At 38.8% G+C, this 22,674-nt stretch overlaps 1 protein-coding gene across 1 annotated transcript in view; it reads left to right on the top strand.

Annotated features, from left to right (window-relative positions):
• The window catches only part of rest (RE1-silencing transcription factor), a 36,586-nt gene extending 22,186 nt beyond the window's left edge, over positions 1-14,400 (top strand). The window contains exon 4 of the mRNA XM_052020273.1: positions 6,923-14,400. Coding sequence (XP_051876233.1) covers positions 6,923-8,841 — 1,919 coding nt within the window. The 3' untranslated portion in view covers positions 8,842-14,400. The remainder of the gene's footprint in view (positions 1-6,922) is intronic.
• The last annotated feature ends 8,274 nt before the right edge of the window (positions 14,401-22,674 follow it).

Here is a 22,674-nt window from a genome sequence, read left to right as displayed (position 1 = left end):
TTACTAAACTTTGATATATTATACTTGGGGTCTTATCCATATCATTGATATTGATTGTGAACAGGCGGTGCCCTGGGATCAGCCTCCAAACCCACAAGTGACCTGTTCACGGTCCACTAACCAATCTCCAGTTTATCCCAGTATATTAGCCCCAATCTGATGTGCCATAATTTTGTTTAATAGCCTCAATATGGCATCATATTGAAGGCTTTTTGAATGTCCAAATAGATCACATCCACTGGTTCCCAATTATCCGTTACCATGTTTGAGACATCTGAGAATTCTTTTGAAATTGCAATCTCAAAAAAATGTATTACAGATTTGTCACATGCATTCTTTTTCATAATCCATGTTGACTTTTAGTCCTAATGATATTTTCTAAGTGTCCTGTTATCACTAATCTGTAGTTCCTTTTGTTGATCCCTTGTTTCTGAAACAAAGGGGTTACATTTGCTTCCTATCAATCTGTGGGAACCATTCTAGTATCTGTGGAATTTTGAAGATGACAATCTCTTTGATCACCTTTCTCAGAACCTTCAGAATGTAGGTTATGGGGACTTACTGCATTTCAATCCAATTTAAGTTCTTGAATATTTCAGTTGTAAGTAAATGCTGAATTCTTTCAACTCTTCATTCAATTTAGACAGCATGGTAAATAATGCTGGCTGTTATCGATACCCATTTTATTACCCTGCACTATTGCCTTGTCCTTTTTCTGGATCTTTCTCCTCCCACTCTAGTTCCTTTCCAGCTTTGAGGAGATGTCTTTAACCTTGTCATCAGGCAAGGAATGTGGCCTTCATGACTGATGTTTGTGGGAGTGGAGAACAGTATCTGTTCCCTAACTATACTGTCCTTGATCATTACAATATTCCCTTTTTCTTCCCCATGCTTCCTTTTCCATGATGCTCTGGAGATTTTCCTCATCCTTGCTACATTGTCTACTCTCACACATACTATAAGAACTGGAGGCCCCTTCATTGCTACCTTCTGGATCCCCATATGTGCCTTAAGTGTAGTCCCACACCTGCTTTTCTTGACTGAGCAGTTCTGTATAGCTTAATCTAAGGGACAATCTGGCCTCTTGGATCAGAATGGCTGGGTAACTTTCCCCAGTCCTGTTCTCTTAGCTCATCAACTCTGAGTCAAAGTACACCTCTGAGAGAGGACTACCTAAAGCAGATTTTCTTGTAATAAACTTCTCAGGCAGATAAATTTGCACATTTAGTGCTTACAATAGAAATATGGGTCCACGATCCCATATCCTTCTGGAGAATGAGATATCACACTTATCTTTCCATAACACAATTTTATTTTGTTTATCTGGTTCATTGATGAATGGTGAGGCAGTGGTGAGAAATATTTGTTAAAGGTTCCATGATACTCAGAAAAGTTGCATGGAAAACAAAATATTTTGAAAGGATTACAACTTACTATGAATCCATTTGGATCTATTTGTGTGAAATAATTTTGACTTCCACAGACTTCTAACTTTGAAAGTTGTGCTCCATCTACACAATATAGCTTGGTGAAACTGAAAATGTGTGTTTCGTTTTCATGAGAAATTATGCTGCTGAAGACATTAGGAACACCAACTAAAATACAAATAATGTATTGGCTTTATAGACTGGTTAAAAATAAGAACCTCCCCACTCACAGCTCTGTAATTGACTCTGTACACAGTCACTTGTTCCAGTGTTTAAAAACTTCTATTTCAAAAGCTGAGGTTCAATTTCAGAGCTGGGGCAAGTCAGTATTTCCTCTCACGTTAAATCTCATTGCCTTTTACCAGTCTAATGCAGTGTGGGAAAGGATTATCTTTGCAAAATTCACTAAAATTTTCTGGTTATTAGTGCTGCAGAATTCTGTATGATGGGTAAGTGAGAAATGTAGATATTAACTTCAAGAAATTTATTGATGATTTATCAGGTATGATGGTTAATCATGTAAGCTGAAATTGTCATCATAATGATGTAATCAGTTGCTCATCCACCAGTGTTACATTGGTTAGGCTATATGTCAATTTAGCTCTGTAAGTTGTTTCCTACAAAGCCATTATTTAATGTCCATCCCTAATTGCCCTTGAGAAAATGATGGTGAATTGTTACAGTCCTTCTGGTGAAATTGCTCCTACAGTTAGACTTAGTGATTGTGAAGAACTGGCAATATATTTCCAAATCAGTATGGTGCGCAGTGTGGAGAGGAGCCTCCAGGTGCTGGTGTTACCATATATCCGCCACCCTTGTCCTGCTTGGTGGTAGTGGTTGTAGAGAAGTGCTATCGCAATAGCCTGGGTAAGTAACAGTACTGTATTTTACAGATGATATGCACTTCAGCCACTATGGGGAATGAACGTTTAGGGTGGTTGATGTAGTGCCAGTCAAGCAGGCTGCTTTGTCCTAGATGGTATTGCACTACTTGAGAGTCAGTGGAACTGCACTCATCCAGGCAGATAGAGAATTTTCTATCATGTTTCTGGCTTGTGCCTTGCAGATGGCAGAAAGGTTTTAAGGTGTCACTTGCAATCAGATAACGAGGCTCTGACCTGCTATTTTAGCCACTATTTATTTGACAGGTCCACTTGAATCTTTGGTCAGTGGTGACCCTTAGGATATTGATGGTAGCGGAGTCAGCAACAGGAATGCTAAGGGCAGGAGATTAAACTCTTTTGTTGCAGACGGTCATTGACTAACACTCCTGTGATGTGACTTGCCACATCAGCCATACATGAATGTTTTCTAGCTCTTGCTACATTCAGGCATGGGCTGCTTCATTTGCTGAAGAGTTGCAGATGGAATTAAATGCTGTGTGTTCATCAGTGAACATCCCTATTTCTGACATAATGAGAGAGGAAAGTCATTGAAGCAGCTGAAGAATGTTGGGTCAATGAAAATGTCCTGAGGACCTCCTGCAGTAATGGTCTAGAGTTGGGATGATTGACCTCCAACAATCATGGCCATCTTTCTTTTGTGCAAAGTATGATTCCAACTAGGGTAGGAACATGTTCGGCACAGCTTTGTGGGCCGAAGGGCTGAATTGTGCTGTAATTGTTCTGTGTTCTATGCACATTGATTTCAGTTTTATTGGGGTTCATGACGCCACTGCCTGTCCAGTTCTCTCTTGATGTTGAAGACAGTCATTGTTGCCCACCTCTAGAATTCAGCTTGTTGGTCCATGTTTGTCAGGTGCCAAATAAAAGGTGCAATGCATTGTAGGTATTAGTCATGATGAGTTGTTTGGGAATCATTTGGAAGGGTCATTTGGGAGGTGGCGGTTCATGGGTTTGATATCTGAAAGGTAGAATAAACAGAATTGAAAGGAGAAAAAGTAATTTAGATAGTGGTCTGATACTTTTAGTGTAATGGTTTACTGACAACTTTTCTGCAGTGATTTAACTTTCAACTTTGCTATGTGTTTTCTCAGTATATCAGTACCGAACTTGTTACCTGCACTTGTTTAAATCATCAATGGGTGAAGCATCTGCACTATGGCAGAGTCTTTCATCTGTATTCACATCCAATGTTGGGTTATTGTAGTGGAATTGGTAGTAAAATGGATCAGTGATGCATGATTGTCCTGATTGGAGTTTTTTTTTACTCTGATTGGACTGTCCCTGACCACGTTCAAATGGCTCTGGGACCTAGACGGTTTCCCTTCTTCTATGTTACACTGCATCCCAGGCCTTGGGAAATTGTGATATCCTGTCCTGAATTGTCTTATAGAGAAAAGGCTTGAAGTGACCATTTTGCCCTCCATTCTGCCCACACAGTGACCTACGTGTTGACAGTTCTTTTCTCTGGTCAGCCTTTCAAGGGTCTCTTAATTCAGATCTTTTGTGCTATTATCATTTGTGTGAGAATTTATTAAAAGACTAGCATCAAGCGTAATTTCTGGGTTGAAAGGCCTGAATTCTTTGATCTCCATTATCCTTGAGTAATCAGCTATAGCATTTATCGAAGGTGAAGCAGGTTCACTCAGCATGAAAAGCAGTGTCTTGTCGAAACCTGATATCAAAGTGAAACTCTGTTTCACGAAGTCTTAAATCTCGTTCTTTGGAGTCCAGTTGGACCTATCATTGATTTAGCATTCAGTGCAAAACTATAACTGTTTTGCTTTGACACTAGTAAAATTTGCTTTACAATGCATACCTGGAATTACCAGCTTTTACTAAGATTAATAGAGAATTTAGAGCTTTCGGATTTAATCCCTAAACCTGCAAACTCTTCCCCTTTGCCATCTGGCTTGCATCCATTTGTGGTCACTCTTAATAACTGCAGAGTCATGTTACTTGCATTGCTGGTTCATTAAGTGAAAGCACATACACCAGCGCACCAATGATCCAACTTTGAACAGTGCACAGATGATAATTTTAAACCCCATCCAGGGTAAGATTTTTTCAGTAGGCCAGTTTACTAGAAAACCAAGCTGTTTATTCTGTGAGTGCTGGCTGTGATAGCAGTTTAACAGTACAGTCTTTAATGACCATTATTATCCTTTATGCCAGCACCAGTTTTTATTTGAATTCAGTCTGTACCTGCATGCCGGTGATATCCGTGGAATGACCAGCCCACACCTTGACACGTTTACACGTTTTTCTAATTGACAAGCAGCAGCCTAAATAATTAGTGAAATAAAATATTTTAGTATGGGGAATTGACTGCTGCTAAAATATTTCTATCACTGGAAATGTAACTTCTTTAAGTAAACCAGTGATCTACACCCCAGCGTGCTTTGGATGATCATGGTTTAATTGCAGAATACAAAGCGTTGTGCACTATTGTTCTGTGTAACTATGGAGCAACTTTTTGACCTGTGTAGAAAAATGTGGTCTCTGCACAAAGAAGTTCCCAACATAGTATCTGACTGATTTGACTCTACTTTTAAAGAGAATTTCAAGAACAAACAGACTGGCTGTGATGAAGAATGATGAAGAGAATGTATTATTTGTTCAATTACATGTCTACTATAAAATGCAAATGTTGAGATTAAATATAAATTATAGTCCAAGTATAATGAGAGAATGCCAACATGAAGCTCCACCACATACTCCAGTCAACTGGAAGTTCATTGACTTTCTTGAGCCAAATAAATGAAGCAGTTTTATGTTGAAATTACTGTTTCTCACATTATTTGAGGTGGATTATGCTTGCATGGATCGGTTCAAAATTGAATGTAAAATGACTGCCCGCTCCTGGTTAATGTTTCCTGAGGCATTGTACCAGGTGAAAGGGAATAGGTGCTTTTTGGTGAGTTTTTGTCTTTTCCTCTATTGTGATTGTTTCTGAAAAGTGTGGTATTGCTACCATTTCACTACATGTTAATTTCCATTTTTCTATAATGCCTTCACTGGACCAGATGGTTTTTGAACCGTTATGGCAAGTATTTTCTTTCGGGTTAGTATTGGTAGGTATTCTCATTTAGTTTGCAATAATAGTTTCTGGCATGCTATGTTTTTGTTATCTAGTCAGATTTTTCTACCTTTCTATAACATTGATGAAATTATGATTCAGAATTAGTTCATTCAATCCATGCTGCCTGTCCCCAACCTATGCCTTCCTGTCCATTTCCTGGGGGTACCCATTGATTCAGGACCAGGTGTGTGACCTGCTTCCCATAACCTGCAAGGGTATTTAGTGGGTGGGGAGGGGGGTGTGGTGAATTACACGTTTTTGCAGATACAGTATTAATCTCACGAGCCAATCAATACATAGCAGGAGGAGGAAATCCATGAGACTTGGAACTGCATTTCAGGGAGTCAGTATTGGTTCTGCGACCTTCTGTAATTGCCTCTCCTTGGATACAGAAATTATCTTGCAGGAGAAGTATGTGAGAGGAGATCTTAAGCCTTTGTTAGTTGCTGACTAAACTCTTCCCAAGCCTTCAGACTATAGAACTGAAATCTTTATTATCCTTGGTCATCTTAATGATCAAATTGCAAAAGCCCTTCAACTGCTTTATTCCTTGAAAAAGCAATTTTAGAAAGGGTCTGGTATATTTTCCTGCATTCAATTTAGATTGTATACTTTACATGAATGCTTTCTCTTTTTTAAAAAAGTGACAACTTGTATGTATTAATACACATTTTCTTGTTTTACTTAATGCAGAAAAGATCCTTTATTATCCTACTTTTTAAGTGATAAGGGAACATTGTTTCTATTATTAAACATGCCTCTCCCCACTCTGAAATCTGATATTTGAGAGATCTTGGATAGAGTTGAAACTTCCTCACTCTGGACATTTTGGTGCTCTGATGACCAAGCTCAGTGAAGTAATACTGCAAATAGTATGTGCATGTTATTAATATGTGTGGCAGTAGAGTGTGTTTGTACATGCATGTGTATAGCCTTTCATTTGCTCCATCGGTGGCTTCTTGTAGCTGCTTGGTACCTTTTTGCCATTGTCCTCTGAGTGTCTTTTCTTAGTGTTGTAGTCTGGTGATGGGGCAAAAAGCATCAAAAATTGTTCAAGAGACTTCAGCTGAATTTCAAGAATGGTTTAAAGATAAAGACTAATCATGATTTTTGTTTTACTAGTGTAAAGTTGCTTTAAAAGCAGTAGAGAATCAGTGACACAATAAAAACGACAAAATATACGGGATTGCTCAGAATCATTCCAGACAGTTCACTGAAGTTCAAAAGTTTGTGAGACTGAAAACAATTTTAAATTTTCATGTGCTTCCCATTGTTCTGATCAAAACTACTGAAAGGTCCATACGTTTTACAAATTAAATGAATTATAAACTGAAATAAGCTATTGTAAAAATGAATAAGATAGTTAATTATTTCAACAGCCTTTATTTGGCTAAATATAGTAAAAGTACCAAGTGGAGTTTTCAAGATCAATTCAGTGATGGCCAGTGAATGATTTTGCATGGTACACTATTCAGAATGAACTAAATGTTTCATTTCATGTATATCAACAGGTGAGAAGCCTTTTAAATGTGATCAGTGCAACTATGTGGCATCAAACCAGCACGAGGTGACAAGACATGCTAGACAAGTTCACAATGGACCCAAACCATTAACGTGCCCTCACTGTGAATACAGAACAGCTGACCGCAGCAACTTCAAAAAACACGTTGAGCTGCATGTGAATCCACGCCAGTTTCTGTGCCCTGTCTGTAAATATGCAGCTTCCAAGAAATGCAATTTGCAGTATCACATAAAGTCCAAGCATCCACATTGCAGTGATATTACCATGGATGTGTCAAAGGTGAAGTTGCGTACCAAACGACTTGAACTGGATGCTCCTCTTGCTAAAGTGGGCAAGAAAATGTCAGACAAATTACAACTGAAAAGAGTTGAGACTCTGGATAAGAAGGCCACTGCCAAGGCAGAGAAAACTACAGCTGTATCAAAGGAACACAGTTTGAGCACCATCAGCTCAAAGGTGAAGACCCGAAATCATAAAGTTTTCAGCCACAAGCATCTACCAAGAAAAAGGGATACTGATACAGAAAAAGCAAGGAAAATCAAGAGCACGAAACGGAAGCGATGCTTAACAGCAGAGGGATCTTTGCAACAGGAACCTGTAGATGAAACCCCTGTAGAAGCAAAAAGGAAAAAAATAGGGAAGGCTAAAGAGCTGATTGAACTTGAAGCAAAGAGAAGTAAAATCAAATTGGACAAGACCTCACACAGGAAAAATCTTAAATGCAAACGAGTTAAGAAGAAAAACAAAAAATATAGAAAAGCTGCTGAACATTCTACTGGTGACAGTCCAGATAAATATAAGAAATCTGATCAGCCTGAGCAGCAATCAATTGTGCCTAAAAAGAAAAAAGATTGTTCCAGAAATTCTTCATGCAGTAACCTGACTATTGAAGGTACACACAAAATAGAGTCCCAGAATTCTGAACCATTCTGGGATAAAACAATGAATAAAACTCCACTTGGTACTGTTATTGAACAAAATGAAAATGCTTTGAATGTGCATTCTACAGAAAATGCGAGCAGAATTGTCCAGAAGATTACAAAAGAGTCCCAAACTTCTTTTGACCAGTTAACTCCCCCTGAATCAGAGGAACCAATGTTGGCTGAGACATTGGCTGTGGAGGAAACTGCCATAGCTTCCACGGAACATGCCGGGGCATTCATTTGCAGTTCTGGACAAGCAGAAGGTGCTGCTCACTCATCCAAGACCTGCAGTGATGTAAGTAACTCAGAGACAAAAGAAATGAGTGCAGAAACTGACTTCATTTCTGATCAAGAAAGGTGTGTTCAGGTGATCAGTATTGAGCTTGCTTTTGAACTTTCCAACTCAAACAATTCAAATAATGACCAAGATGGCATTGCATACCAAGATGAGGGCCACAATGGCATGGATGATCAGATGAAAGTTGAAGATGACACAAATAAGCAGATAGACGTCCAGGATGGTCAGAGCAGGTTGCAGGATGATGTGAGCAAGGTTCCGGGTGCATTGGATGACCAGAAGAAAGACCAGGATTGTGTACACAAGATCCAGAATGGCCAGTCAAACCAAGACCAGCTCCAGGATGATGGTGATGAGGTCGAGAAAAACAAGCAAGAACAGAACAAGAAACAGAACAAGGATGAGGTGATGGAAATAGATGAAGATGAAGGCATTCATAGCCATGAAGGAAGTGAAACCAGTGAAGATTCAGAAGGGAGTGATGATTCTGGTCTGAATGGAGCAAAGCCCACCACTGATGACAAGATTAACAAAAGGACACCAGAAGATGTGAATGATGTTCCAGGGAACTTTGTTTGCATATTCTGTGATCGTATATTTGGCGTGAAAGGAGAGTTTACCAAGCACCTTAATCGCCACTTGGTAAATGTATACTATCTTGAGGAAGCAGCAAAAAGCCAGGAATAAATGCAGTCCCAAGGTTTGGCAAGTTTGCCCTAGAATTTTAATCATAGCTATTACAAAATACTCAAATCACTCTAAAGTGATTTGGATTTGTTTTTTTTAAACTTTCCTTCACTGAACTTTTTGTTGCTAACTGCATGTAGTTTCTGCTTTTTCAAGTTTCTTGCTCATAATTCAGCGATAGTACAAAAGCATTCATCTGCAGTAGCTAAATGTGTTAATTGTGCTTTGTACCAGTTAATCAACCACTGATTTTGATTTTTCATTGCACTATTAGTACTCAAATTGTATCATTTAATCTGATTCAGCTGTTCTGTTTTGTCCCTTTTGTAAATACTTGGTAACACTGGACATTGAGATTTTTTTTCTGTTTTTACGTGATCTGGGGTTTAAGCTGACCTACAATAATTACTGTAGCTGTCATAATTTGAAAACTTAAGCTAGTGGTTTACTGAAGAAATCACACTGTTAAGTATTTGATTTGGGTAGTTCTTCTGGTAAAGTTAAAATAATGCCTTTTACCAACCAGTCTTGTACTTCAAGGGCATTTGATGCATTTGTGTGCAATTTGGATTTGAATCTTGATGCACAGTGCATGGAATTAGTCCATTTCATAAATTTGCATTTCAGGCACTGTTTCATTAAAATTTAGCTATTATCTTTATAAATAATTTACTTTTTTAAAAATTGACAGCACGGTATTTTCTGATTTTTATGTTAAACTATCCTGCATTTTATTCAAATCACAGGAGAGAGCACTTTGCAAGGTGATACCAGATCTCATGTAACTAATGCCGTGATACTTATTTAGGAGTCTGTAGCAAACAGTTCTTGGTAGCCTCACAAAAAAATGATCCAATATGGTGCTTAAACAGCTTATAAAATTGCACGAAATAAGTAATCAACTATGCAATATAATTAATTAGTGATAGTTTATACGTAGAAATGTTTTTCTGTATCATGTATTTATATTTGTGTGTTTAACCAACAGTTTGGGACTTGACCATTAACCAAACCACTGTGCAGCAAACTGATTGGGAGTGCTGCCCGGCAAATGCTAAATTATTTCCTATTTGTATTGGACATTAGTACAGTTTTCAAAAGGTAAATGTCAAGCATCCCAAATAAGTGGAGGTGTAAAAATCCCTGCCTTGTATCCTTTTCAGTTAGAGCTATCACTTGGGTATAGTCTTGCCAGCATTCTGTGCAGAATTTCCTGTGGGCAATTGTAAATTGACTTATAAATGGATCTGATTTGATCCGGATTTGAGCTAATTTGTTTCTGACTAGTGCACCTGTATAATGGTGAGAACATGTCGCAGTCTTAGTTCTGCGTGCAAATGCTGTCCCCCAGACACAAGCAGAGCATTGCATAAACTTATAAGACTTACTGGAATGCAACACTGAAAGATTTGATCACCTCTGATTGACTTAGATAGAGAGTTGGTATGGCCAAAGAATATAAATAACTGTGATTTCCATTTGTGCTTTTTTTTCTCCTGAATTAATGTGTTGTGTTCAGTATGTTTGGAGTAGCCACTTTGATTGAAGAATATGGAAAATAATTTAAATACTGAATAGCATTTTCTTTGCTTTGACAATCATGTTGAAAAAGTCATGTATATCTGTGATCAAATTAAAACATGTTTATATGGATTTTTAACTGCAATTTGCTTGTTTTATGGTTTGCAGTACTCTTACACAAGTTTTGCAGTCATTTTGTTAAATTGTAGTAAACAATTACAGTTAAAAATCTGTAACAATACAGCTTGAATAATGAATGCTGTAAGAGGTCTGGAGATTCTGCTCATGCAAGTGTGAAAAATGCTTGGACATGTTAGATCTAGAATATTTTAATGCATGGTTTAATGTAATCCTCTTGGTACTAAAATGCTTAATGGTTATACCAGTTTCCCAGCATTTCCTGTAATAAGTAGTTAGCATACAATTCTATAGCAAAACATTGTTTAAATTTGATTTAAAAACTCAGACTTTGCTGAGTGGTAGAAGATTTGTGTCCTACTTGTTAAGATCTCGGCTACCTCCCCAAAGGACCTGGATTAGTTAGCTTGTGAGTTCTGATTTACTTTCTGTCTACCTTGAAGTTTCTTCTCTGCACAGTAATAGTGTAGCAGGAGGAATAAGGATAATTGCTAATGCTGAATTCATTCGTAAACTTGGCTGCTTCTGTAGGGTTTGGTACTGAGAATCTATCTTAATGAGACCAGCAACTATGCTGCAGCTACCAGAAAGGTGCAGTCCTTTTACAACATTTACAAGATTGTCTGGGTGCAGCAAACATTGGAAAATCACTTGGGGTGAGGAGTGAGTGAAGTAACACTTCTGATTTTCTGATATTTGTTGCATCCATAAGTAGATCCCAAATAATCACTGAATGTAGATTTTACTTGTCAGCAGAATACAAGATTTAGGTGCCAGTGAAGGCCCTCTTGTAACAGTGGGAAGATTTTTGTGAGCAATAAAATCTCATCAATAACAGACATGAGCCTACCAAAACTATAATTTTAATTTTCTGATCAAAATCTCAGTCTCCTAATTTATTAAGCATTTTGCATATTAATGTTCCTTCACAGATTTCTTTAAAGCTTTAACCTGCAGTCACTATACAGGCTTGGGGTTCAAACAACTTCGCAAATTAATGAACTTTTTTTTTAAATTGCATGTATAAGATTGACTTTGTACGTTTTTGAATGTGATGTTAAAATGTCAATTATGACATATGGATTCTGAAAACCTTAGGTAACTTGTAATGTGCAAACAGGTTTAGTGGGTAGTGTGCCATTGTTTGAGCCGTTAGAAACATAGAATTTTGCAGCACATATGGTGTAGCATTCCATCATATCACTGCTAGCTCTTTTGATCTAATTCATTGCTATTCCACATAATTTCCCCCATAACCCTTCAAGTGAAGATTCCATTCCGTTTTGAAAATTTCTCTTGAATCTGCTTTCAGGCAGTGCATTCCCAATCTTAACAACTTGTTGCTTGAAGAAATCACTCCTCTTCACCTGTTTCTTTGCCAGGTATTATATCTGTATCCACTGATTGTCCTGTTAATGGAGAATATTTTTCATTAATAAGCATTTTGCATATTAATGTTCCTTCACAGATTTGCAATGTGATCATATTTTGTAATTATTCCTCTTATCTTGCTCACCAGTAATTGATTTGATACAATGCAAATTAATTGGTATGCTTGGTGTAACTGAAGCCCCTCAAGAGAAGATGGGAAATTGTATGAGGGAGGATAACACAGCAGCCTAATTGTTGTGTTCATTTTAAAACCAAATATGTAGTGGAACAAGTGCCTACTCTGTTCCTTTTGTGGTAAATTAGCCAGTAACATTGGGAAGAATGCAGGGTGCTCAAATTAAATTAAATCTGAGGGCATAACAATGGCTAGTAGTCTTTAATGTAACATGCTTTGAGTGGTTCCCTGATAGTTTCACAAGTTACTTAAATGAATAGCTAGTGATTCCCATCTTCAATTCTCCAGTCTCTGCATTTGAAGCATTGCAGAGTTCCTTGTATAGTGAAAGGAGAGTTGCTGATGCTTATTAATCCTAGTTGCTGTCCATCCTGGAGGTGCATTAATGCAGAAAGGATTAGAGTTCTAGAGCTGTACAGCAAAGAAACAGGCCTTTGGCTTGATGCGTCCATGCCAACTGTGATGCCCATCTACCTAGATCCCATTTTCCTGTATCATTCTACTTTCCTATCCTAGTACCAGTCTAACTCCTTGTTAAACATTGTAATTGCATCTGCCTCGATTGTCCTTTGGTAGGTCATTCCAGATATTTACCACACTCTATATGAAAAACTTACTCCTCAGATCTCATTTAAATTTCTGCCCTCTCACTTTAAACTGTGCCCTCTAGTTCTAGACTGCCCTGGGAAAAAGACTCTATCTGTCCTATCTATGCCTCTCATAATCTTATCAAACCCTACAAGGTCACCCCTTAACCTCATATGCTCCAGTGAGAACAAACCAGCCTATCTAATCTCTCCTTGTAACCAAAGCCCCCCACCCACACCATGCATTTCAGGCAAAATCCTGATGAATCTCTTATGTACACTCTGTTGCTACCACACCCTTCCTGTAGCATGGCAACCAGAACTGTACACAATGTTCCAAGTGTGACTTAACCAAAGTTTTGTACAGCTACAACATAAAATCCCAATTGTTACACTCAGTGCCTCGGTTTATGAAGACTAGTATGCCAAATGCCTTATTTGGATTTGGGTTCTGTAGTGCAATTGCCTGTTGACTCCCAGCAGTTTATGAGAAGGGAAACTCAAATAAGAAGTCTGATTCCTCATACTTTTGCTCACTCTGAACTGTAAAACATTTTGATTGAAATGGAATATTTTGTTAATACTCCTAATCTAAGAATTGCACTTTCGTTTGATCCTTCATAATCTCTAAATTAATAACTATAATAACATGAGGCAAGTAGATGTTTTGATCTTTATTAACAATTGGCTAGTAGACTTTGCAGTTTCTATTGTTTGTGAGGCAACGGGCAATATTATTTAGTGAAGAAGAGAAACAAAGGACTGCAGATGCTGGAATCTAGATGAAAAACACCATGATGCTGGAGGAACTCAGCAGGCCAGGCAGCATCTGTGGAGAAAAGTAGGTGGTCAATGTTTTGGGTCAAGACCCTTCTTCGGGACATTACTTAGTGAAGGTGAAAGAAATGCAATTATGTAAGATGTTAAAGGAATAATTATCAAAAATGTGAGCCATTATCATTTCATAACATTATTTATTCTTGGGATATAAATTGCCCTTCCATCCTCCTCTTGGGAAACTGAGAGTAAACCACCTTAAACCACTGCAATGTGGTGTTTGTTGAGGAGGATTAATTAGGTGTCAGAATGTCTTGAACAGCTTTGGGTCATTATATATCTGCTTTAGAATGCAGTGCAGCAAGTTTGTAAAGTAGCTGGAAATGAGTTGTGAGATGTGATGCAAGCTATCTGAAAGGTTGGTCGTATAATGAAAGCAGGCAGGATACTACAGAGGAGCAGTCAGTAACACTTGGCTTTGAACAACTTATTTAGATAGCTGCCAAATAACAGGTGTACTAATGCTCCAGCATTTTTACAAAGCTTTAAGGGACCTCTCGCAGCATGATTGACACGTTTTGCCTGTTCTGTACAAAAGCACCTCCATTGGTGCTGGCTTAATATGAAAAGCTTAAGTAATTCTGAGTTGCTTTACACCATTATCTGTGCAATACTTCTGTTTTTTTTCTGATGATACCAAAGTTTAAAAAAAATAACCTACTGTACTTTGTTTTCAGATTAATAAATAGAATTTTGATTTCAAGGATAAACATTTATCAAAGAAAATGACTCTGACAGTTGTGTTGGACACAAAACTTCCATTGTTTTAGTACAAGGACTATGTGTATAAAAGGATATTTTCACAAAAATATTTGCCTTTTTGTTAACTAAAATTTAAAAAAAACTAATCTGTGTAACTTTCTAAAAAGCATAGTATTTAGCAAAAGTTTTGCTGCATTAAAGTTTTGTAAGCTGAATTGTGTGTGTTTTTCATTTGGATTACTATGATTTTTACTTAGTATTTTTTTTCTTAGACTGGTGAGTATGTGACACAAACCGATGTTCATCTAGGTTCAAAAGAGCCTTTGCGTTACAGTCCTTTCAGCCCAAAGAGAAAATTGTAGAATCACTCAACTCTAATCCAAGGACAGCACACTGGCACAGCTAATAGAGCTGCTGCCTTACTGCTCCAGCAGCCCAGGTTCAATCCTGACCTCCAGTGTTGTTTGCACATTTCTGCCTGTGACTTCGAGTTTCCTCCAGGTGTTTTGGTTTCCTTCCACGTCCCAAAAATGTGCAGGTTGGTAGGTTAATTGGCCACTGTGCTTGATGGTTGGCGTAGAATCAGTGGGCCAAAGGACCTGTTTCTACACTGTAACTCTCTATGACTCTGAGTCTTCTCTCCATAACACACTGACTGATTTCCACCATTCAGTAACAGAAGAGAGAATTTTCTTTGCAAAGGAATTAAAACTTGAAGTGTTCATTACTTATTTAAGAGTAGTGTTTAATAACATGGTGTTTATAACTGGAAGTGAGCTCATTTCATAAAACTAAATTGTCTAATAATGGAAATGCAGCTTTAGTACATCCAATTACATGGATTAAATTCCAAAAACCATTGAATCATAAAACACCAATCATTTTGTGCTACTGCTGATTCATTTCTGAATTTTGATTGAAAGCAAGAATCTTTGACGGCCTCAGAATATTTAATTCTTCAGTGAATAGTAATAGCTAATTTGTGCACTTCAGTGTTCCTCAAATAGAAGAGACGATGAATACATTACAGCCTGAATCTTCTGCAGAAATGCTGGTAGTCTGGTGTGGAAACATGAAAATTTATCTCTGTGCAAAGGTTGGAATGCTAAGAACCTGATCGCCAATGATTTCCTGATTGTGCTCTAACAGTGGACGAAGCCAATGGTAGTCTGCGAACTTCTGCAAATTGCTTAGCAGTTTTGCAGAGAAAAGCTGTCCATTGAGCCATCAACAGATTAGAACTGTACAAACCCAGCAAGCACATCTTTGAATATGGAAAAATGGCTATGATTGGAAAGGTTAAAAACAAGTTTTTTTTAAATTAAGTTTATTTAACCATAGTTAATAATTGTGTTTTCTAGTATTTTAACATTATTAACAAGTTTTTGAATATCAGAGACAAATGTTCAATCTCCTTGTACAAAGATCATATCTTACAAGTGAAACAGATTTACTTGTACTTTCTATTTAGCATACAATATTCAGTATTTACAATTTAATCTCTGTTTTGGAAACATTGAATTCAGAGTGGGTGACAGCTTTGTGGAATGTTACCTTTCAAGCTCCATGCTTGACGTTGAACTTTCAATTACTTATGATTGTTCCCGCTAACATGGTCTCTATCATTGACTCCAACAATATTTTAATGCAGTTAAAGGACTGCCACCTTGCCTTTAGACACATTCAGCTCACCAGAGTATACATTGAGATTAACCACCACAGCTCATAACCAATGCCCCTTTTTTTTAATGGACATAGTTGTTAGCACTTGTTACATTTACCACCCCTTATGCCTTGACATTTAATCTTTCCTGCCTCTACTGTGTCATTTATCTTCCATTCCCTATCCTTGTATTTGATGGAAACCTGTGAACATCTCTAACATTTTTCAGCTCAGTCACTGACCTGACTAGATTATTTCATGACTTTATTTTTGATTTTCAGCATTGGTGGTATTTTGCTTTGATTTTACAGTGAGCTTCCGTTTACTATCTTCCCCTGCCCTGGTGGAGGGTGTTTGACCTGAAACGTTGGTTCTTTTTATCTTCCCACAGATGCAGCTCTCGACCTGCTGAGTATTTCCAGCATTTTATTTTGCTTTTCAAAGCCACCTGAGTTAGACTGGTAATACATGCAGGTTGTTTCTTCTATTTATTCCAGGGATGTGGATATCATTGTCAAGCCAAGCAGTTATTGATTCTCTGTAGTTTCTTTGAAGAGTAATTAATAGATATCCATAGAACAATACGGCACAATACAGGCCCTTTGGCCCACCATGTCGTGACTCCAGTACCACATTTAGGTGGTTAAGGGCAGAGGATTTCCTTTCCTGAAGCACATTAGTTGGATTTTTATATCAAGGTTAAGCCATAATTTAAAGGATCTCCTCTGGGGTATATTATTTCTGTAACTCACAGGTACCAACTTCTTAATTCTATATATTTTTTTAAAAACTGAAATCAACTTCTAAACTTGCCATGGTGAGATGTGAATTCACATTTTCTGGATTATTAATTCAGTAAGAGAGCCACTATCTTATCGAACACTGTAAATTGGATAATTGAACATAATTATCTTAGCTTTATGAAATTAATTATTTTTTTCTAAGTGAGGAACCTCCCTCTCCTGTAAGATCACAGAGCCCTTGAGCTGCTTCCATTCTTGAACTGCTTTAATATGAACTTAAGCTATGCTGGATACTGTTTTTCCTCATTTTTCAGGATGTGAGCATTGATGGAAAGACCAGCATTTGTTGTCCATCTGTAATTGTCCTTGATATGGTGCTGTGGAGCTATTCTCCCAAACTGCTGCAGTCTGTTTAGTGAAGTTAATGCTGTTGGGTAGGATGTTCCAGGATTTAGAATCAGTGATAATGAAGGAATGGTGTTTGACTTGGAAAAGAACCTGCATAGAGTGGTGTTCCCATCTGCCTAGTACAATGAAGGAAGAGGATAAAGGTTATGTGTTTGTAAGGTGCTGCTAGAGTAGTTCTGGCAAATAACTGTAGTGTATTTTGTAGATTGCCATGGTGCAATGGCAGAGGAAGGAGTGAATGAATGTTTAGAATAGTGGATGGGTTGCATTCAAGCAATCTGCCACCTTCTATGTGATGCCATGTTGCTGAAGTGTTTTTGAAGTTGCTATTATTCAGTTAAGTGGACAGTTTCTGTCACACTCCTGATTTGTGCCTTAGATGGTGCAAAACTAAGTTACTTGCAGTAGGATACCCATAGCTCTAATCTCGTATGACCACAGCATTTATGTGGCTTGTCCAGATGAACCTCTAATTGATGGGGAAGGGTGGAGCTTGGTGAGGTAATGCTATTGAATGTCATGGGTAGGTGATTAGGCTTACTCATTGCAGGTGGTTAGACATAATGCCTGGAACATGTGTAGCATTAATAGTTGCCCATGTCTGAACGTTGTCTAGGTCTTGCTGCATGCAGGTGCAGATTGTTTCAATTGTCAGGTTGCTGCAAATGGAATTGAACATTTACTTTATTGCAAAGACCAAAAACTGAGGTGAGTCATTCTTTAGCACTCCCATGAGGGAAACATTGACTTGCTTCCCCTCCAGTTCTGAGGTGGCTGAAGAATCTGTGGGATCTATAGGCCCTGCCATAGGTCGGTGAGTGGTTTGGAATGTGGTGTATACCTTTCACCATTTTCACAAAACTACCATGTTGATACTGCTGCTTGTATTTTACTTGGAATTATCAGGTAGTGAATCTTTGGATGGAATCCAAATCGTGATTTGTGAAATAGCTGTTCAACCATTGGGAGAAGTCATTGAGCAAGCCCCTTGTGATGACTTTCCCTGTGGCAGATGGGAGACCCCACTATAGATCCCCCAAATGGATTTCCCTTTGAAGGCAGACGATTGTGGTACCATGACACATCCTTCTCTTCCCAGGTGAGGTAGATGAGGTTGTGAATTTGAGTCAGAAGTTCCACGCTGCCAAATTTTAGAACCATCTGCATCAACTGCTGTGCTGTTTTCCATTAACAGCCTCTTGTTGGTCTGCAGGTAAAAGAGATGGACTAGACAGAGTGTTGTGGAATGGAGTGAGGACAACTGAGTTGATCATTTCTTTGACATGCTTCTTTGCAACTGTCTCTCTCTCTCCTTTAAGGTCCCCTCCATTCTTGGGGGCACTTGGATATTTGGGCCTGGGGGCACTTGGATATTTGGGCCTTGGAAGGCACGACACTCATCTCGGTAACTAACAGCTGACTGATAGATGAAAAACGTGCACTTCCTCAAATTTTCTACCTTGGCATATCATGTTCAAACACTTTGGTGTTAGGTTATGTCTTTAAACATAGGTTGCAAATAACTTGCATGTAGCAAAATCCAAAAAATTAATATTATAGCCAGTAAATATATTTCTTAAGTTGATGTTGAGGTGAAAAATTTTCCCAGATATTGCACAATTCATAAGCATCTAAGTTCTCCCAATGTATTTTTAAAAGTTTTTTCTGAAGAGAAGGCAAGGCCTCAATTTAAATATCCAAAGCCCAGTGAATGTTTTAATAAATCACTCCTGACAGAATGGAAGATCACAATTTGTCTGTACAGGTGTTTATTTATCACAGGACTCTCCTCACAATAATGAGCTCTTCCACGCCCCACCTCTACCTTCTACTATGTCCTTCTATCCCTTTCTCCTTGGAACATAAATGAAAAGAAGGCCATTGACCCTTGTGCCTGTTTCTTTCATCTGATCTTTCATCTGCAATGCATGTGTCTGCACTAATCCCATATCCTTTGATTCCACTAATGCCCAAAAATCTATCAACCTCTGTCTTGAATGCACTCCACCACTGAGACTCCAGATGAAGAAATTTCTCCTTATCAATCCTAGATAGCCAACTCATTTTGAGACTGTGACCCCAGATTAGAAACCTCATCTAAGGAAAGGTTATCCCTGTGCCCATTCTGTCAAGCTTTTGTACATTTCAATGAGATCACCTTTCATTCTTCTAAACTCCAGAGAACATAGATCCTGTCTGTTCAATCTCATAGCACAACCACCCTGCCCCCTCAACATCCTTAATAGTCAACCTGGTGAACCTTTACTGCACAGGATGTTTATTTGTCCTTGGCTGTGCAGTTTCGCCAAGGCATTACAAAACTGTGCTAAGATACACTTGTACTCAAAAAAAATCCTCGTGTAATAGAAACAAACTTGCTATTTGCCTTCCTAATTGCTTTCACTATCTGCATGTTAACTCTGTGATTTGAATACAAGGACAGCCAGGTCACACTGAATAGTTATGAACCTTTCACCATGTATAAAGAAAATCGGCTATTTTTCTGAACGCAACAGATGAGCTCCCATTTTTCCACATTATGTTCTATTTATGTTCATTTAGCCTTTCTACATCTTCTGTCGTCTCGCTGCGTCCTCCTCACAATTCGCATGACCAACCAGCTTTGTGTCATAAACTAACCTGGATATCTTGCATTTGATGCCCTCATCTGAATCATTAATATAGACTAACAGCTGCAGCCCCAACACCAATTCCTGTGGCACCCCACTTGTCACGTCCTCTTACCCCAGAAATGCTGTTCATTCCATGCATTCTGCTCTCTTATAGACACCATGTTAATCTGCATGTGACTTGAGTAGTAATACAGAGGCAATCACTGTTGGGCTCTTGTTTTTAATTTTGACTCCAGCTGCTCAAAGTTCTTCAGCAGAATCTCCTCCTTGATCATATTATTGGTTAGCACGTGGACCACAACAATAGATCTTTCCCCACTGCTCAAATTCCCTCTTTAGCCCCAAGGAGTCATCTTCAATCTTGTCACCAGCAAATCAACATGGCCTTCAGGACTCGTGTGCTGCTGCAGAGAACAGTCTCTATCCTAAATACACTGTCTCCTATCATAACTACTATACTTTTCATACTGCTAGCCTGAATGGACCCCTGTATCACAGGGCTGTGATGAGTTTGCTCATCCTTCCTGCAGTCTCTGATCTCGTCCTGCAGGAACCTCGTATCCGCTACACAAGTGGAGAAGCTGAGTCTCATCCAAAGTTACCTTCTGGGTTCTGGCCTCACTTGCGGTCACAGCCTCCCTCCCCTCAAGCCTGACCAGGTCTGTAATATTTAACCTAAGGGGTGACAGCATTTCTTGCTCCATGATACATCAGTATCCAAATCTCAGACTCCAGCTCATCATCTTGGGGTTAAATTCCTTGAGATAAAGACACTTGCTGTAGTGGTTACCATGGATCAATGGTTTTCATCAGATCCCACCTATAATAGTTGCAACACCTGACCTGCCCTGACATGTCTGTCTTTATTTAATTCCTTAAACAAAACGTCAGTGTTGCTCTTACCGGAGTCCCTTACAAAATCCACACACTGCAGGGACTGCACCAATGTTATCTGTTATGTACTTCAAGATTAATATAGTCCTTACAATTTATCTGAAATAGGTTATTTTGACTTCTTTAAAATCAGCTGGAATGAAAGCAGAATGAGTAAGGCAGTTCTCATGATAGAAGGAAGGATAATGCTTCTGGCATTCCAGGTAAGCTGGTAATAAATCAAGGACTGCACTTATTGAAGGTAAACCATGTAGGAAAACAGAATTACAAAAATAATTGCACCAGAACTGAGAAATGGCCAAGATTGTATTTTCCATCCCAAGGTTTTAAGGTTCTTGGGTGTGGAAATTACACATATTTAGGGAAGCACTTATAAAAGGGGACTTTGATTCTAGGATGATTCATTTAGTTTGGAACACAACATGTATCTCCATTGTTTAAGATGAGCTAGATAGAGAAAGCGAAATTTCAGATTTAACGTCTGTGTAGAAAAGATCTCGTCGTTTTCGTGGCTATCCCTCGAGGTTGAGGATGATGGTCTTCGTTCTGTTGATCTATTTATGGGCTCTTAAGTGGCTAATGAATCTTAGGGAGTCACCAATGGGCTGTTTTGGAACATTGTTAGCTTCCAGCCACCACATTGCCTGCTCCCATTGCCCTCCCCCGATCGCCGAAAGACTTGAGAAGTAGCCCACAGAGCAAAGATGCCTGTGCGTGTATTTGCTTAACATGTACTTGATATTGCACTACAAAAAGCACACAATACTTCACAAATCAACCAACTGATTCCAATGGCATGGAAACCACGATGATTGGAGCTGATGGATTTGTTGCAGCCTTCATCCGCCTTCACAACCATTGAGTTCAAAGTAACTTGGTCTGCCTGTTCCACTGTTGAGGTCTTGGTTGGATTGTTCTTTGTCGGGGACCTCACCATCTACCTTACTGCCGCATAGCTCCAGACGGCATCGCTCTCGGGATCTCAGGACCATACCATGACGAGGTGACAATCCACGGAGAAGAGAAAAGATCTAGGATGTGCAAGGAAAGATAGTAACCACGTTCCAAAGACCTTCTTTACTCATATATATTGTCAAGCCATGTCAGAACATCTTGCTCACTCTTTCCATTGAAACCCCCACCACCATCACCTAGTGAACATTTGCTGCACCATTACTAAAGACAAGTACGTCTTCCTTCTCTGGAAGATCAAACTATGAGCAATGTTCTCACCAATGTTCTGTTGTAGACACAGTAAGACTTCATTATACTCCATTCCCATGTAATAAAAGCACACATTAGACTTGCTTAATCACTGGATACTAACCTCCATCTTTGTACACTGTCTCATACTAATTATACATGCTAAATACTAAATAAGTACCTTGTGTCAGTACCACAGAGAAGGATTTGGAGGATAGTGAAAACGTGCTGGGACATTTTGAGATTGAGAATGTAGTGCTGGGTCTTCTGGAAAGCATTAAGGTGGATAAATCCCCAGAGCCTGATGGCATATATCCCAGAATATTGAAAGAAGCAAATGGGGAGATTGCTGGGGCTTTGACAATGATCTTTATGTCCTCACTAGCAACAGGCAAGGTCCCAGAGGACTGGAGAGTAGCAAATGTTGTGCCTCTGTTCAAGAAGGGAAATAGAGATAATCCAGGTAATTATAGGCCAGTGAGCCTCATGTCAGTGGTAGGGAAGCTATTGGAGAGGATACTTAGGACTTGTGTGCATTTGGAAAAGGCATGGCCTGCTTTGGGACAGTCAGCGTGGCTTTGTGCAGGGCAGGTCATGTCTTACAAACTTGATTGAGGAGGTGACAAAGGTGCTTAATGAAGGTAAGGCAGTGGACATTATCTAAATGGACTTTAGTAAGGCATTTGATAAGGTCCCTCATGGTAGGTTGATTCAGAAAATAAAGATGCATGGGATCAAGGGTGAATTGCAAGTTTGGATTCTGAAGTGGCTTACCCATAGAAGACAGAGTAGGAGTAGAAGGCTGTTATTCTGGCTGGAAGTCCCTGACAGTGGTGTTCTGCAAATATCGGCACTGGAACCTCTGTTGTTAGTGATATGTCTCAATGATTTGGATGAAAATGTAGATGGGTGGATAAGATATCTTTATTAGTCACAT

The sequence above is a fragment of the Pristis pectinata genome, chromosome 7, assembly GCF_009764475.1.
Source record: "Pristis pectinata isolate sPriPec2 chromosome 7, sPriPec2.1.pri, whole genome shotgun sequence".
Lineage (NCBI taxonomy): Eukaryota > Metazoa > Chordata > Chondrichthyes > Rhinopristiformes > Pristidae > Pristis > Pristis pectinata.
The sequence above is the reverse complement of the archived record's forward strand: the minus strand, read 5'-3'. Positions and strand labels throughout refer to the sequence as shown.